This window comes from Pezoporus wallicus, unplaced genomic scaffold, assembly GCF_028554395.1.
Source record: "Pezoporus wallicus isolate ANWC-B61680 ecotype Strahan unplaced genomic scaffold, APGP_CSIRO_Pwel_v1 scaffold_7107, whole genome shotgun sequence".
Classification (NCBI taxonomy): domain Eukaryota; kingdom Metazoa; phylum Chordata; class Aves; order Psittaciformes; family Psittacidae; genus Pezoporus; species Pezoporus wallicus.
Window position 1 is genome coordinate 1373946 of NW_026642114.1, and position 14981 is coordinate 1388926.

The 14981-nt window shown below is 48.4% G+C and overlaps 2 protein-coding genes across 4 annotated transcripts in view; one reads left to right on the plus strand and one right to left on the minus strand.

Moving 5' to 3' along the window:
• TMCO1 (transmembrane and coiled-coil domains 1) overlaps positions 1-14981 on the minus strand; it is a 180995-nt gene that overhangs the window by 151047 nt on the left and 14967 nt on the right. The gene's annotated exons all lie outside the window — the stretch shown is intronic.
• On the plus strand, positions 944-10041 carry LOC130608869 (regulator of G-protein signaling 16-like). Of its 3 annotated transcripts, XM_057427252.1 has the most exons (6): positions 944-1078; positions 4646-5500; positions 6803-6904; positions 7598-7659; positions 9005-9171; positions 9452-10041. In XM_057427252.1, exons 2-6 carry the CDS (start codon positions 5421-5423, stop codon positions 9650-9652), a joined length of 612 nt encoding a protein of 203 aa, XP_057283235.1. In that variant the 5' UTR covers positions 944-1078; positions 4646-5420; the 3' UTR covers positions 9653-10041. The 3 variants fall into 3 exon arrangements, with proteins under 3 accessions (XP_057283235.1, XP_057283236.1, XP_057283237.1); XM_057427253.1 differs by lacking the exons at positions 944-1078; positions 4646-5500 and adding an exon at positions 5860-6215; XM_057427254.1 differs by lacking the exons at positions 944-1078; positions 4646-5500; positions 6803-6904 and adding an exon at positions 7037-7425.

Sequence of the window (14981 nt, forward strand, 5' to 3'; positions counted from 1 at the left end):
TGACCTTCCCTCTGCATTAGCTGCTCATTTCTAGGCTCACCTTTACCTACAAGGCTAGAGGAGCTCCTCAGCCATACCAGATGTCCAACTGGCCATGATATCTCCACTGAGTCTTGTCACCGCATTATAAAGTGTTATTCATCTGTACTGTATAGAGACCACGAGAACATAATAAACAGCCTGAGACTACTTGCTCTCTGCCTCAGTGTCTGAGCACGTTTTCCTGTGTGAAGAGGAAAGTGGGAACTGCAAGCCTAGGGATGGAGAGCTGTCTCCTAGCAGAATTGTTGAGGAGGAAAAGGATGGGAGAACCTTGTGTCTCATTGGACCCTGCCCTCATCTTTCTGTGTGCTGGTTTCACCTGTGCAGACATGCTGGATGAGGTAGTGAAGGGATGTGTTAACTCTAAGCAGTCAGCTTTCTCTGTTGAAGCAATTTACGTCTCCCTAGACGTATGATTTGGGGAGATAAGTCCAAACTATTGTCAGTAGGATTTAGGAGACTACAAGGAAGACAAATATGAACAGACTTCAGGCCTGTGAGTCAGCAGTAAAGCCCACAGTGAGGGCTGGCAGTGGGATGGGGGCAAACAAATAATGAATGGGAAAGGCAAGGGCCAGCTCAGCAAGCAGTGAGAGCGCAGATGGGGACCAGGGCATACATGAGCTGCAGAAGTCAGAGCAACTCAGTCAGTCCCAAGGGCCAATTTAGGGAGTCTGGAGGAGCCTGGGCTTTCTGGGGAAGGGGTAGGCAGCAGCTGAGAGCAATCTTGGGTGCTAGAGGGAGAAGGGGAGGTGTTAGCAGGGGCAGAGATTGGAGTGAGGACAGCTGGGGAGGTTGTTTGTGTATTAGAAAATTGTGTAGAGGGAGAGTTGCTGTAGAGTGTGGCTGCAAAAACTCCATGGAGGCTGCTGCCCAGCTGGAGAGAGGGCTTCGGTGGGGGAGGGTTGCGGCCACACAGAGCATCTTCTGAGCAGGTCTGGTAAGTGAGGGCAAGCAGTAATGTGGATCTTTCCTGGCCCTGGGTACAACAACAGCACTCCTCATCTGCTGCACAGCCCACTGTCCCTGCCAAAAGGTGAGTGTTTGCTGCATGATCTGCAAAGGGTTGCATTTAATAGCAAAAATTCAAATTTGCTTGTTTTTCTCTGGAAATTGGTGCAGTGGAATTTATCAGTACCTTTGTCTTCTTTCTACCCCCCTTCTTTTTGCCCTAATTCCCTTCCTTTCTTTTATTGCTTTTCCTTTTCATCTGCTGCTTCTTCCCTCTAAGCCTGTCCCTGAGCCAAAGCAATTTGCATGCATCCAGGGAAGGATCTGCCATTAGTGCTGCTCTGTCTCTCCTCTTAGTTAGGATATATTTAGCTATTGCCTTTGTTGTTTGCTTTTGGTTTTTTTTGGGGTAGTTTTTTTTTTTTTTTTGCTGTTCAGTTGCTTTAAAGAGCAGGTGCTGGGAACAGAAAAAGAAGATTAAAAATACCTGCTGTCAGATACCTCTCCCTACGCAGATGTGCTCTGGTGCTGTGCAAAGTGAGCATGTGAGCAGAGTGGATAACAGCTGCCCCTTGAAAAGCTCATTTGTAATTCTATTTTTTTTTTTTTTATTTCAGTAATCTCTTTCGCACTGCTACAGATTTCCCGAGCAGTTATTTCCTGTCATGCTTCATGTGAACACAGCGTGCGCTTTTGTTGGGAATCAATTAAAAGCCCCATGGGGTAGGGTGAGGGCTTGTTGTTGCACAGGAGCTGCCGAGCAACAAGCACTGCTGCCTGTCCTGCAATGCACGGGGGTTATCCAGGGTGGGGAGACACAGATGGAGCAACGCTCAACTGCAACCACATGGACATGGCATCCCACAGCAGCCCCTGACTGTCCCTGTCTCACAAGCTGTGTCTGTAGCCAAGACTCAGCTGCAGTGTGGCTCCCTGGGGAACCCCTGCAAGCACTCTGCTGCTGTCATAGTCTCAGCAGTTTCCCCACTACTCTCGGGCACCTTTGCCAGCTTCCAAGCAATGCTGCAGTCCTGCCTGCACAGCAACAACCTCTCATCACGAGTAATCCCTTGCCAACACCCCTTTCCCCATCTCTTTTGCCTACACCTCTCCTTACACAACCAGAGCTTAACAACAGACTGCTGCATGAGCAGAGCCTTTAGATCTCTCTTTTCTACTCCTTCACATTCAGCATCTCCCTGATTTCCTGCAGACAGCCCCAGGGGACTTGTCAGCTCCTGGCATTCTCCACTGAAGCAATATAGGGAGCATACAATGCTGTCTTCAGGTTTTACCCATGAGGTTTCCCATCAGTTTAGGATAAATCAGGTGTCAGGCTCCACAGTGAGCTTGCCTGGCCCACATCTATGATGCAGCAAGATGACAGCATCATCGTTTGGCCTAGCTCCCCACCCCTCTTCTCTTCCCATCCATTGCTGTATCTTCCCCTTCTTATTCCACTCAAACCATGTAAAAATACAAACATACCTGGTACTAGAAACTCCTCTCAATGCTTGGCTGTGCACTGGGGCACATCTGCAAGGGCGCTTTTCACTCTGTCACCAGTCCCTCCTTTTTTCCCTGCTACTTGCCTCATTTGTTTAGTTTTTGGGGCTGAAAATTTTGTTTTCCTATTTTTCAAGGTTGCCCGCTCACCCAGAAACAACAGCAGCAATACCTGATGCTGAGAGGTTTTGTGTTTTGCTTCTGATGGGGAAGCCATAGCTGTACCTTGGCAAACACTGGCATACCTGCCCAGTTTCCCTGGTGGAAATGAAACTCTGAGAGGACTGGTCCCCATGGATGGGAGGTGGGCTTCATGCTGGCACAGCTGCAGCATGAAGGAGCCGTGCCCCAGGCGCTGTGACACTGATGAGGTTTCATGTTCCAAAACAAGGACTGATAATACAGGCAACGGAGCTGGGGCTGCAGGAGGCTGCTAAGCTAAATAAGACAGGAAGCACATAATTAAATTAGATACAGAGTGGCATAAAGACATCTGAGTACACATACATTCTTGGGCTCGGAGGCTATTGCATAACCCTACTGAAGAGCTCTATGCTACAAAACGTTGTACCTACTGCATCTCGTGCTGGCAAGATGCTTATCTTCCACCCTATCAAAGAGGAAAGTTAAACAACCTGCCCCAAGAGAGCAGAGCTGCCAGGCAGTGGGTTGTGCAGGGAGCTGGTGCCTGTAGGAGAGCTGTCACAGGGTCTGTCCTAGCCTTGGCATAGAGAATATTGCTGAACAGGCTGCTCATGTTCTCATTCCTGCATCTAGGCTCAGACCCGTACGCATGGTACTGGCACTGAGAGTCAGACCAATGTCCCAGAGCCACACACCAGTCCAAACACCTAAGTGTGGGACTCCATCTTTTCTGACGAGTTTGTGTATCTCTGGCTGAGTAAATGCAGTGCCTTTGACACAGAGAAGATACAGCCTTTGACTCTTTCCCTCTCACTGAGGTTTTACAGGGATGTCTATAAAATGGGAGGTTGCAGGGACCAAGCTTGCACCACAGACTTTTCCTCACTTCTGCCTTACCAGCAGTATTGCTTCACCTGAGCCATGTGCCTCAAAAGCTGTTGCAGATGGGACAAGGTAAAATCATATATGCGCTTGCCCAACACACTTTATTTATATGGGATAAAGCAGTGGGGAGACAGGATCTGAAATGGAGGCTTCAGCAGACTTTAATGCCGAGGCAGAGGTGTGCAGAGTTCCTCCACTCTGGCTCACATCACCCATGCTCCTCTTTCATTGGCTACAGCTGTTGCTGCCATCCCAGCTGCTAGAAGTTGTCTGTCCTGTGTATCTGTAACATGTGCCCAGCCTCCTGAAGGTTTTTGTCTCAGCATAACTTTCTTGGGGGATGCCTCAGACATTGGGGAGAATCACCACAGCATCCTGTGACTTTGCTGTGTACACATGGGAGAATGGGCTTCAGCGTGTGAGCACAATTTTAAAGGCAAAAAGGACACACATGGAGTCCTGCTTAATGCCAGGCATGCCCCAAAGTGATGAGACGAAACAACTAGGGCATCACTGAGCACTGCTTCTGTGCAGAATGGGTGGGCGGTGGAGGTTCAAGTGATGGAGGAGAAGCGATGTTACCACCCCAGGTAGCCAAACACTACAGCTGGGAGGTGAGTGCAAAGGGTACGTGTGTATGGGCAGTGCCAAAATAGCTGAGTGTGAACCTTTCCTGTGGATACCAGGAGCCTGTACCCATGTCAGCATGGCACTGCCGCTGTGACACCGGTGTTCGCAGCATGGCCGTGAGCTGGGATACACCACCAGTCTTATGTGGCCAAGCACTTCCAAAACCCATGTTAGACCAAGTGATGCCCATTCTGGAAGCCTGATGTTGGCATGGGGGACTTCTTGGCTGTCATGGAGCTCTCTGCTTGTTGCACCACACCTTGCTGTTCGTTGGTGTGCAGTGTCTCACACTGGCTTAACTCTTTCTCTTCATCCTTCTGTTTTGCCATTTCAGTCTTTACCTTCCAATTTTTATCTCTCCTTTGCTTTTAGCCTCTTTTTTCCATCCTTAGTTCTCATTAGGATCCACCTTTATCAGATGCTTTCCCATGCTTGACTCAAACTGTCTTTAATGTGCATCCTCTCCCCTTGTTTCTTCCCACCACAGAGCAAGCAGACAGTTTGTGATGAAGTGCAACTTCTGCCAGTACATGGGATCAGACATCAGTCCTTATGTATTCTAGCTGTGGACCAGTAGTGTAATCTGGGGGGACGGGGAAACACTGCACCCTTGTGCTCTATCTGCAGTGCAATGGCAGGTGTACTGCATTACTCTGGGGAGTGCAAACCCTTCCACCAGGCTTTGCACATGCCCTCGGGATGCTGTAAAGCAGCCTGACTCTGATGGGGACCAGCATCCCCTGCTTACACCAGCTGGGGAAAAGCATGCTGCTGCAATGCCACCACACCAGCCCTTGCAGCGCTGGGAGGATCGGACGTCCTCATGCCACAGAACAGAGCTGACGAACTGGCGTGAATTACAGTGTCTGTCCTGTCCCTCTCGCTCTCCCCATCTGCGTACTCACCCGCTGGCAGTTACTCAGCAGGCTCCACACGTCGGTGGAAACGAGCCTGTTTTTTCCTGTTATTGAGGAAGCAGTTATGACTGTGATGCTCAAGGACAAGCCTGGGCCTCCCACTCCCCCTCCCTTAACAGCACAAAAGAAACCTACCTAAGCCGTTATCTTCACTGGGCTCTGCTATAGCAGGTTTTGGTTGGCTGGAGGCTGGAGCGATGCTGGGCCCCCCTCCCAGCTCTCCCACCTCCAACCTGATATAAAGCACGGCTCATTGCCGCTTTTCCAGCCGACAGCACATGACTGTGGGTGCAGGTGGTGCCACAGCTGCCTGTTGCACACCACTGCCACCGCCGTAAGGACCCGATGAGTTGCTGGATGCCTGGGTGCCCAGCTTTCAGCATGTGCCAGGGGTTAGCTGCGCTCCCCATCGCTTGCCTGGAAAGGTAAGAGCCTTCGCCACACTGCAATTCTGGGATGCAGAGGGTTACCTGGAAAAGATGCATCTAACTTAGAAGTGGCTGGACCAGCATCTGCTGCTGTGGCCATGATGTTTTGGCAGAAACTGGGGTGCAGACTGCAAGGAAACACACAGTGAAGGATGGCCTGATAGATTTGGTTTGGCTGTATCTGTTCTGCTTCCCAGGAGGGAAATATAGAGGTAAAACATGAAGAGGGAGAGGAGGCTGGATGGGGCTGCCCTGTTTGTGTCCAGGCATACAAGCACACGAGGGTTGTTTCTCTGGCTCGATTTCTGCAGAACTTGCTTCAAGTTGACAGCAGCAGGACTATTTTCGTCAACACAGTTGAAACATTAAGTGACATGTTGCTCCTCCTGCCAAACATGGCTACAAAGCCCCATGCTGCCGGCTTGACATTTAAACACTTATTTTTGTATGAACGCCTTGGGATGCCTGAATGAGCTGCAGCACACAAATAGCAGCGGGGCCATGCGCTGCCTGGGGAGGGACCCAAGGGAGAGGAGTCGATTTAGCAGCAGCTCCTACTGTATTGCTGTAAAGACCTCCCGGTAGGGAGGTGCTTCTGTGTCACCACCACAGAGCTGCGGTAGCAGGCAGTAGCATCCCAGGCTCTTACAAAGGAGCTCTGGCACAGGAGCATCGTGCTGCTACTGGGCTCGCTGGGTCTCAAAGGCATGGGGTAGGTGGATGGTGACACTGGGGAGCACAGACATCCCCACGGCATGGTAGCAAGCTCCTGGTGATGCAGCCCCCCCCCCAAAAAAAAAAAAAAGCAGGGGATCATCAACCCTGCTGCAGCAGCCTTACAGCAGGGAGATACTCCTATTCTGCTGAGCAGAAAGCAATCACTGTGTTTTCTCAGTGTTTTGAGAGCAGCATAGCACTGCTCAAAGAGGGGGTGTGGGAAAAGGGGCCAGGTTAGCTCCAGGAGGATGGGGGGCTCCAGCTGGTTACTCAGCAGCTGCTCCTGTCCCAGAGGAAAAAGCTCAATGTGCTTTATAAATGCATGCGACACTACCTGAGAAGAGAGCAGGAGGAAACAGTCCCCTGGGCTTTATGCACTGCTGAGTGTGGTTGCCAGGGAGCAGAAAAGCAATGGGAGAAGCTTTTATTTCATACATCACAAGGCAAAAAAGCAGCTGAAAGTAAGGAGTGAGGGCTGCCCCTCTGAGCTGTGTTGGGTTTGTGGGGTTCAGCCCCTGCAAAGCGGGGGTTGAGCAGCAGTGTCGGGTAGTCCAAGAATCCTACTTCTCCTCTTCCTTCCAGAGCCAAGGACCTGAAGACCCGCTTAGGGATCCTGCTTCATAAACCAGACCTGGGACACAGGACTGGCGCCTCCAGCAAGCTACAGCTGGGCTCCAGGCAGAGGTAAGCCAAGCGGTGCTGTGTCCTAGGTTCAGCCCGCGACAGGTCCCTCTGGAGCAGGCTGTCCTGGGGGATGCTCCAGCCCATCTGCGCAACGGAGAGAAGAAAGCACAGCTCGCCCTCCCCACAGTCCCACCCTGGCAGGCAGGGAAGGCGGATCGTTTCCGAGCTTCACCAATTATAAAATCAGACAGGGGAAACGATGCTCCCGCATTAGGCACAGGAGAGCAGGGCCTCAGCAATAGGCAAGAAACCTAGAGGGCTCCCACATTTTCTGGCATCTCATACTAGTGCCTGGGACCCCAGACGAATGAAGGCAGCATTAAAAACAAAATACTAAATATTGCTGTTGAAGGCGGGGTATCATCTTGCAGAGGAGGCTCTGCTGGGTTTGTGCCAGCAGAAAAGAGCTCTTCTGCATATCCTTTAGAGAAGATACTTGGCCAAAGCTGCACTATGGAGCTGAGGTCTGGTGAGCCATCAGGGAAGTTAAAAGAAAGGGAGAAAGGAAAGCGAGCCCACAGGTAATGGATGCTGGATTCTCACTTTGGTTTCCTACTGAGTGCTGCTGCCTCCCTTCTTGCACTGTCTCCTGTTGACTGGGCTGCTTGACTGAACTGCTTTCATCCTTCACCATGGGGCAGAAGATGTGTTGTTGGTGGCATAGTGAGCCTTACATCATTTTGTCTTTTTCAGAAATTCTTCACAAGAAGTACTTGAATGGAGGGAGTCCTTCGACCAACTCCTGAAGAGTAAAAGTAAGTAGGATCTTGTGTTCTTCTCTTGGTGAGAGCGAATAGGACAAATATGTTCCTAGTGAGCCATGGTGTGGCTGTACGCCTGGAGCCAGTGTGTGAGGAAATCTTGTCTCTTCCTCAGACAAGATAGTTTAGGATTTAGAAAGAAGCCCCTTTCTTGCCCTGACAGAGCTGATGTATAGGGGTCAGTGCCTGGCTTGTGAAGCTGGACTCTTTTTCTTCTGACTGGGTGCTTTTGGGAGGGCACAAGTGCTGTCTTGCAACCCCTCACTGCTGCCTCGGGACAAGAGCATCATTGTGGGCATCCCATGTACAGCAGTCCTTCAGGGGAAATGTTGTACCATGCCCTGATAGTTCCTTTCTCCACACTTAGGAGAAGGAAATGTCTCTGCTTTCCCGAGTCCTCTTTTGCACAGCAATGCAGCCACCTCCCCACAGGCTTTTGTTCCTCAGAAAACTACACTGCTGCCCTCTGTCTGTCTGTCTGTCCATCCTATGCCTCTGGGGATGGCTCTTCCAAAGGGAGAAGGAATTCAGCTGCTTTACTGAGTTACACGTAGCCATTTTCCCCTCCAATATTTCCTATAAGCATGGTGATACACAGGGTTCCTGTAAGGTGCTGTCTCCCTCTCCCCCATGCAGACAGTATCTCCAGACCCAGAGAGGGGACTTCTTTTTGAGTCCCACATGTAATCCTTTCCTTACACTGGGCTGTACAGCAGCTATACAATGGTAGAAGTGCCAAATTTTAATACAAAAGAAGTTACCTAGCTTAAAAGCTATTCCACAGCGAGAGAAAGACCTTCCACGGTGCTAGTTTGGGGTTTCACAGGTTCTTTTTCCCAGTTTTCCTCGTGTGCTGTGATGGCTTACAAGCACCTCCAGCTTTGTAACTTAACACTTCCCCCCCAGCCTGGCTCTGAAATCCTTGCTGCAATTACTCTGCCGTACTCCTCAGCATCTTGTTCCCCCTAGATTTCAGCTGAGAAATAAAAATAAAGCCATTGCTGCTCAGTTCGTGCAGGCATGCTGATACGTCAGTGGATTTCTCCATAGGTAGAATTAGCTCTTTTCGGAAGCTGTAAAGAAAACACTCTGAAGCCTCATTACAGAAAGGTCAGATAAATAAAACCAGAGGATTACTTGTGTGTGGGAAAGTATTTTATTGGAGTCTAGAGGCCAATTAGCAGCATTTCAGAGGGTGGAATTTGCCTGGAGGGAAAGGAAGAAATCTGTCGATGTCAAGGTCTGAGCTCCCAGGGGGATGCTCACAGGCAGTGTGGAGTCTGGCTGTCCTCTTCCTACCCCCTGCTGCCCCATTAACTGCTCTTCTGTCCCTCCACAGGTGGAGTGACTGCCTTCCACACCTTCCTGAAGACGGAGTTCAGTGAGGAGAACCTTGACTTCTGGCTGGCATGCGAGGACTTCAAAAAGACCCGATCGAAAACCAAGCTGGCTTCCAAGGCCAACAGGATCTTTGAGGAGTTTGTCCAAAATGAGGCACCCAGGGAGGTGAGAGCATTTCCTGCCTTTGCTCTGTGGCATCAAATAGAGTGGGAAAGGAATGAAATATCCTGGTGGGTTTTATTAAAGTGCTCTCTTTTCAGTGGGAATCTGTGCTTACATTCATGAGAGCTTTCATTTTTAATATCATGTAGTCTACCAATGTGAAGGGATATAAAAGCTTGTGAGCACCTTCACCCTCATCTGAGGATGGAGAAAACAGTTTTTGTCCCCCCATGGGAGGGAAGTTAACACTGAGTTAATATTCGTGGACACTGCTTCTTTGCAGGTCAATATTGACCATGAAACCAGAGAGATCACCCGCAAGAACCTCTCAGGTGCCACCTCCGCTTGCTTTAACGAAGCCCAGGCTAAGACCCGCACTTTGATGGAGAAGGACTCCTACCCCCGATTCCTGAAGTCCGCCTCTTACCAGGACATGACCAAGCAGGCCACCAGCCGTGGCATCAGCAAGCGGTCACATACCTGACCCATGCCCAAATTTGCCATGGGGGGACAAGATGGGGCACCAGGCAGAGACTGAGAGACAGTTTGTGAGGGCTGAGGTCTGTGCAGCAGGGTTTCGGTTGAAGTCCTGTCAATTTAGCAGGAACCCCAAGACCTCAAGCGCTCCCTGCTTCCCACTGAGCTGCTGAGAAAATTACTCCGCCCTCCCTGGAGCAGCAGAGTATGTGGGAACCCGATGTCTCTGCTTGCAGCATGGCTGGAGACCGGCATCACCACAGGGACAGAAAGAAATCAGATTTGAGTTGCAAGCCCAGGAAACGGAGATGGGATTCCTCGTAGCATCTGTAACCAGCGAGCTCCCACCTTTCCTCAGCACCCTGACTCTGATCTGCAGCACCAGCTGCTGGCTGCACGGCCAGCACACGAGCCTGCAGTTCTTGCAGTGCCTGGGACAGCCACCCCAGACCGGCTCACAGGGCCCACCCTGTGAGGGAATGGCCAGAATAAAAATCCAAAGGCTACGTGGCATTTTCAGCTGGAGGGAGCCCTTCTCCTGATCCTGGGATCCTTCTGCCATTTCCTATGCATGCTCTGCATCAAAGCTTTACACCTTCTTCCATACAGCATATCCCTAGCGGTGATGTTTTAATCCTTTGCTTAAGCTATGTGACCTTTAGATTGCACAAATCTTAGGTCACATGCAGAAGTTTTTACTACTATTATTGTTATTTATTTTATCATTATTATTATATATATATTTATTAGAAGAGCACTGCTGAAAGCATACACATGTCCTTTGCTCTGAGGAGTTTCTAAATGAAATTATATTAGATATTGTAGTACTTAGCATGCCTCTCATTACTTCTGTATAATAACTTAAGATTGATGACCAGACAGATATGTAACATGACTGTGGAACCAGGGACACGAACAGCAGAGTTGCAGTCCAGCAAGGCTGCTAGAGGAGTCTAAGGTGGCAGGTATCCTGCGAGCTTGAAGGACAACTGATGGCAGTAAAAGGATGCTTTGCAATCAGCGTCGTTTCCTTTCTCCTCTAAACTTGTCCTAGACAGAGTAGTGATGGGCACTTTGGTGAGTGATCCTACTGAAAACTTTGGGTTTTTTTTACACATTTTCCCCCTGGTTTAAAATTCAGCTTGGTGTTCCCTTGGCCACTGAAACTATTCTGCAGCCACAGCACTTTACCAGAAACCCACGGAGCCAAGTGAAACAGCAATGCATGCTGTGAATTTAGTGTCTCAGGGCTCTGTAGGATATTTTAGCAGCTCAGAGTTGTGGGGTGAGCTTTTCAGAAAGCCCTTCTAAGCAGGAATTTCTGGGTTCTGCAGCTGCTCTGGAAAGCTGTTGATCCCATTTGCCAGCAACGGTGCCAGTAGGCACTTGGGTGGGTGATGGGGAGCTCACAGTATCCCATGCTGGGTCATGAGGAACATGCTACCAGCATAGTTTCATGCTGAGACAGCCTGGGGCTGTACATGTGCCTCAATTTATCTTTAAAGATCAAACCTGGTGGTCCTTATCTTGCTGGTGCTCACTACTTGCCAAGGGAACCATCTTTCACCCACCCCTTCAAACTTCCACTGGAGCACAGGATAACTCGGGCTTTTCGCAGCTGTTTGAGCAGAGCAAGGGATGGAGGACCAGTTTGGGATGTTATTCTGAGTCCTTTTCCACTTTCCCCATTCTGGTTCTACCTCTGAGCTTCAGTGGGTCCTGACTGGGTTTACAGGGAGATTTTAGCTGCTTTCTTATTTATTATTTATTTTTACAACTGGAACCAGCTTCGTTGTGTTACTGAAATGAAAGATGCACCATGGTCCATTTTCATTACTGACATAATATTGTCATTATAAAATAAAATGTAAAAAGGAAAATACTGTGAGAACATGCTTTTTTTTTTTTTTTTTTTTTTTTTTTTTTTTTGGTAGTGGGTTTTCAATTAATTTTTACATTCTAATTTTGGATGACTTGCAAGAATGCTAAGAAAAGCTGATTGTGTTGAATGGGTCAAGGTGCATTCACAGTTGCTTTAAAAGTTGCAGTGTCAGGAACAGAAAAGGAAGGGGAAGACTTGTGAAGAGTAAAGCTTCAAGGTATTTGGCTTACTTAAGAGAACTGAACAGCTCACAGCAAGAATGGAAGCAGAGATTAAGTTTTTAGTATATTAATTGCTAGGGTGTTCAGTACTGTTTGTTTTGCTCACCATTTTCTGAGCACTTTACAAGACTGCAGATCCTAATATCTATTTAGTATCAGTAATAGACCACTGTCTCAAAAGCATGGGAGGATTCAAATGAAGGCTGCTATCTGCAAAAACTGCTTTTGGGTCAATGTCATAAATAATATTTGATTTTTATCAATAACTCAGCTGATGACAATTCATTTACAAGGGACAAAGGATCTGATATTAAAGTGGTTATTAGAAGACATCCTACCTCTATTGCAGTGCTGCTTCTGAGGTCTGAGCAGTCCCGTGTCCCTATGGGATGCTTTAGGGAGGGGAGAGGGGTGCGTGGTGTGCAGAACTCCAGGGACTGCGGGATCACTGCAGGGCTTCCTGTGGCAAGAGCACTGCAGGGAGGGGAGTATTCAAGTGCGGCTCAGAGATGCTAATGCTCTGAATAAAAACAGAACACATTTTTAAGTTAAGTTATCTTCTTATTGTGTGTTTTGAAAGCCAGCATTAACTAGCCTGTGTCAGTGGAGGAGGACAGTGGGAAGAGCTGGCATCACAGGTGTCTGTAATTCAGGAACACTTAGGTCCCAAGTGCTAGCACAAGCCAGCCTCTGCCATTAAAAAGCCATTTTACAAGCAACTGCATCTATAACAAAGGCTTACATTCCTTCTAATGCAGCCATGCAGAGTCCAAGGTTCATCATTCATTGTAAGATACAGTGTCTCGCCTCCATCCCTATTCCCCGTAGTCGTCATTCACCCAACTGGAGGAAGGCAGTTTAAACTTTCCCTTATCTTTTATTCAATATTCATTAGACATGGCCCTGTCTTACAAGACAGGTGATTTGTAATCGCAGTAGTCTGTGTGTATACCTTAGTGCCTGTCAGAGGAAAGAAACGAGCTGAAAGGTGTCCAGGAAGCATTTAAATTATCTGGCAAGAAACACTTAAGAGTAGTCAAACAGTCTAGAAGCATCTAGAAAGAAAAAATAGTGGTTTGTTTGTTTTTTTTTCTAAATGCAGCTGCTAACTGAAAAAAAATGAATATTTTGTCTTGCATACCTTGAAGCTCATTTAAAGCCAGTTCTCAACTGAAAAAATATTTAAGTTGACCAACAAAAAATAAAGTAAGAAAAAAATAAGAATTAAAATATTTTGAGCTTTCTTTAGATGGAAATCTGGGGTTATGTCCATTCTTCATGCTCCATGCATAGAGATGGACGGCCCAGGCCAAGTCTCAACCTTGGTGGTAGCACTCAGATTTCACAAGTGATACTGGAGTATCCCATTTCTAGCACAGTTTCATGTCTGCAAGTCTGAAATGCTTCCCAAAGAGAAAACTCAGCCAATAAAACCATGCTTGCATCTGGCATATCCTCCGTGATTGCTGGCAAAACCCGGTGGTAATACAGCAAAACCTTTAAAGCTTTGGGGGCATAAAAAACCCCAACTCACAAAATCTCATTGAAAAAGAGGAGCTGAAGCTTCCCATGACTTCCTTTGGGCACGGCTGGCTGCGGTTGCTTCCAACAAACCACGGCTGAAGTTTCCCAGGGCGGAGGCTGCAAATTTGGAAGCAGCAGAGATCTGAGCTCCAGAGAGCAAATGTGGGGGCTGGGGCTGCCTCCCCCAGGCATGACACATACTTGCTCCAGGGCCAGGTTTCCATGAGCTGGGATGGGGGGGGGTGGATTTATTTGGTGGAAAAAACCACAGGTTTCCCTCTGCCCTGGGACCCAGTGTGTTCCCAGTAGCAGCTTGCTGAGGTGACACTGTCCCTCAGGCATTCTGTCTCCTCCTATGGCCAGGGTCACCACTCCGGCAGGACTGAGCAGCCTTTGGTGTGGCCTTAGGGCATACGCATAAGTGCAAGAGTGGCCCCATGAAGAGAAGTATTTGGGCAGGTGTATGGATGCTGAACTTTCGGAGCGCATGCACAGCAATGGGTACACATGCATAACAACACACATGCAGGCAAATTTTAAAGACAATCTTCAAATAAATGCTCTAAAATGTCATTTAAATATATTTTTGAAGGAAGCTGACCAGCAAATGGGATGCACTATTTGAAATACCACAAACACCTTATCCAGTGGTCTGCAGTGCTCAGCAGCCTCTGTGCCAGCTGGCAGGAAGGGAGCAGCTGTATCACACTGCTTCCCACTTTGCAGCTCTTGCTTCAAGGCCTTAGCCTGAATAAAGCGTAGAAATCACGTGTGATGTGTTTCCATACGGCTCACCCTCCCTCCCAGTACACATGCAGCAAAATGTCAAGGTTACCAATCAGGCTCAGCTGTGCGCAGGGATTCTTATCCACATGGTGCTTTGGGAACTGAGAAAAGATTGATAATATTTATGCTTTCTGCTAGTGCTGGGGTGCTGAGGGCAGTGCTGGGCTCTGCAGCCCTCCTGCCTCCCTAGGGCTGGGCTGCCTGTGCTGGAGGCTGCTCTGATATGGTGCTGTTGCAGCCTGATCTCAGCCTGTGGGGAGAAGCTGGGGATGAGCAACAGCTGGGAGAAATGCTGTTGTAGAGCCACCTCTGCTGCTTAGGAAATGCATTTAAGCTCAGGTCCTCAGCCTGGCTCCTTGTATGACCTGTTTTGGCTGATCTGGGATGTTTCTGATGGATCCCCTCTGCTCTTCTTGCTCAGGGACTGGTACACAGTGCCCTACATGGTAAGGTCCTAACCTCTTCTTCCCAGCCCACTCCTGCTAGCAGATCCCCTGCTCTTTTTTATTTGTGGTGATGAGGACTGAACAGCAGTCTAAAAACCTAGCAAATGCAGATTAATAAATGTAAAAATACTCCACAGTAAAGTGAAATGTGTTTGATGCTCCTGTGTGGACCACATCACCAGTCAGTGTTTAAATTGCATCTCTCTGTGGACTATTTTTCAGGGCTGTGTTCCAGCACTGAAAGTCACATCAGTGTGGCCAAGCATATAAACCCTGGGACATTCCCTTTTGGAAATAAAATAAGGAAGCAAGTACAGGGAACATGAATTAAAAAAGCCATGCTACTATTCCTAGATACTTTTAAAATTATTTTGACTTTGGCAGGCAGTTTTTGCGGCTGTGTTTTACCTCATGTTTAATTGTAGCTGTTGGTCAGGGCACAGATGCTCAGAGATGTTATCTCTGGGAAAAGGTTGC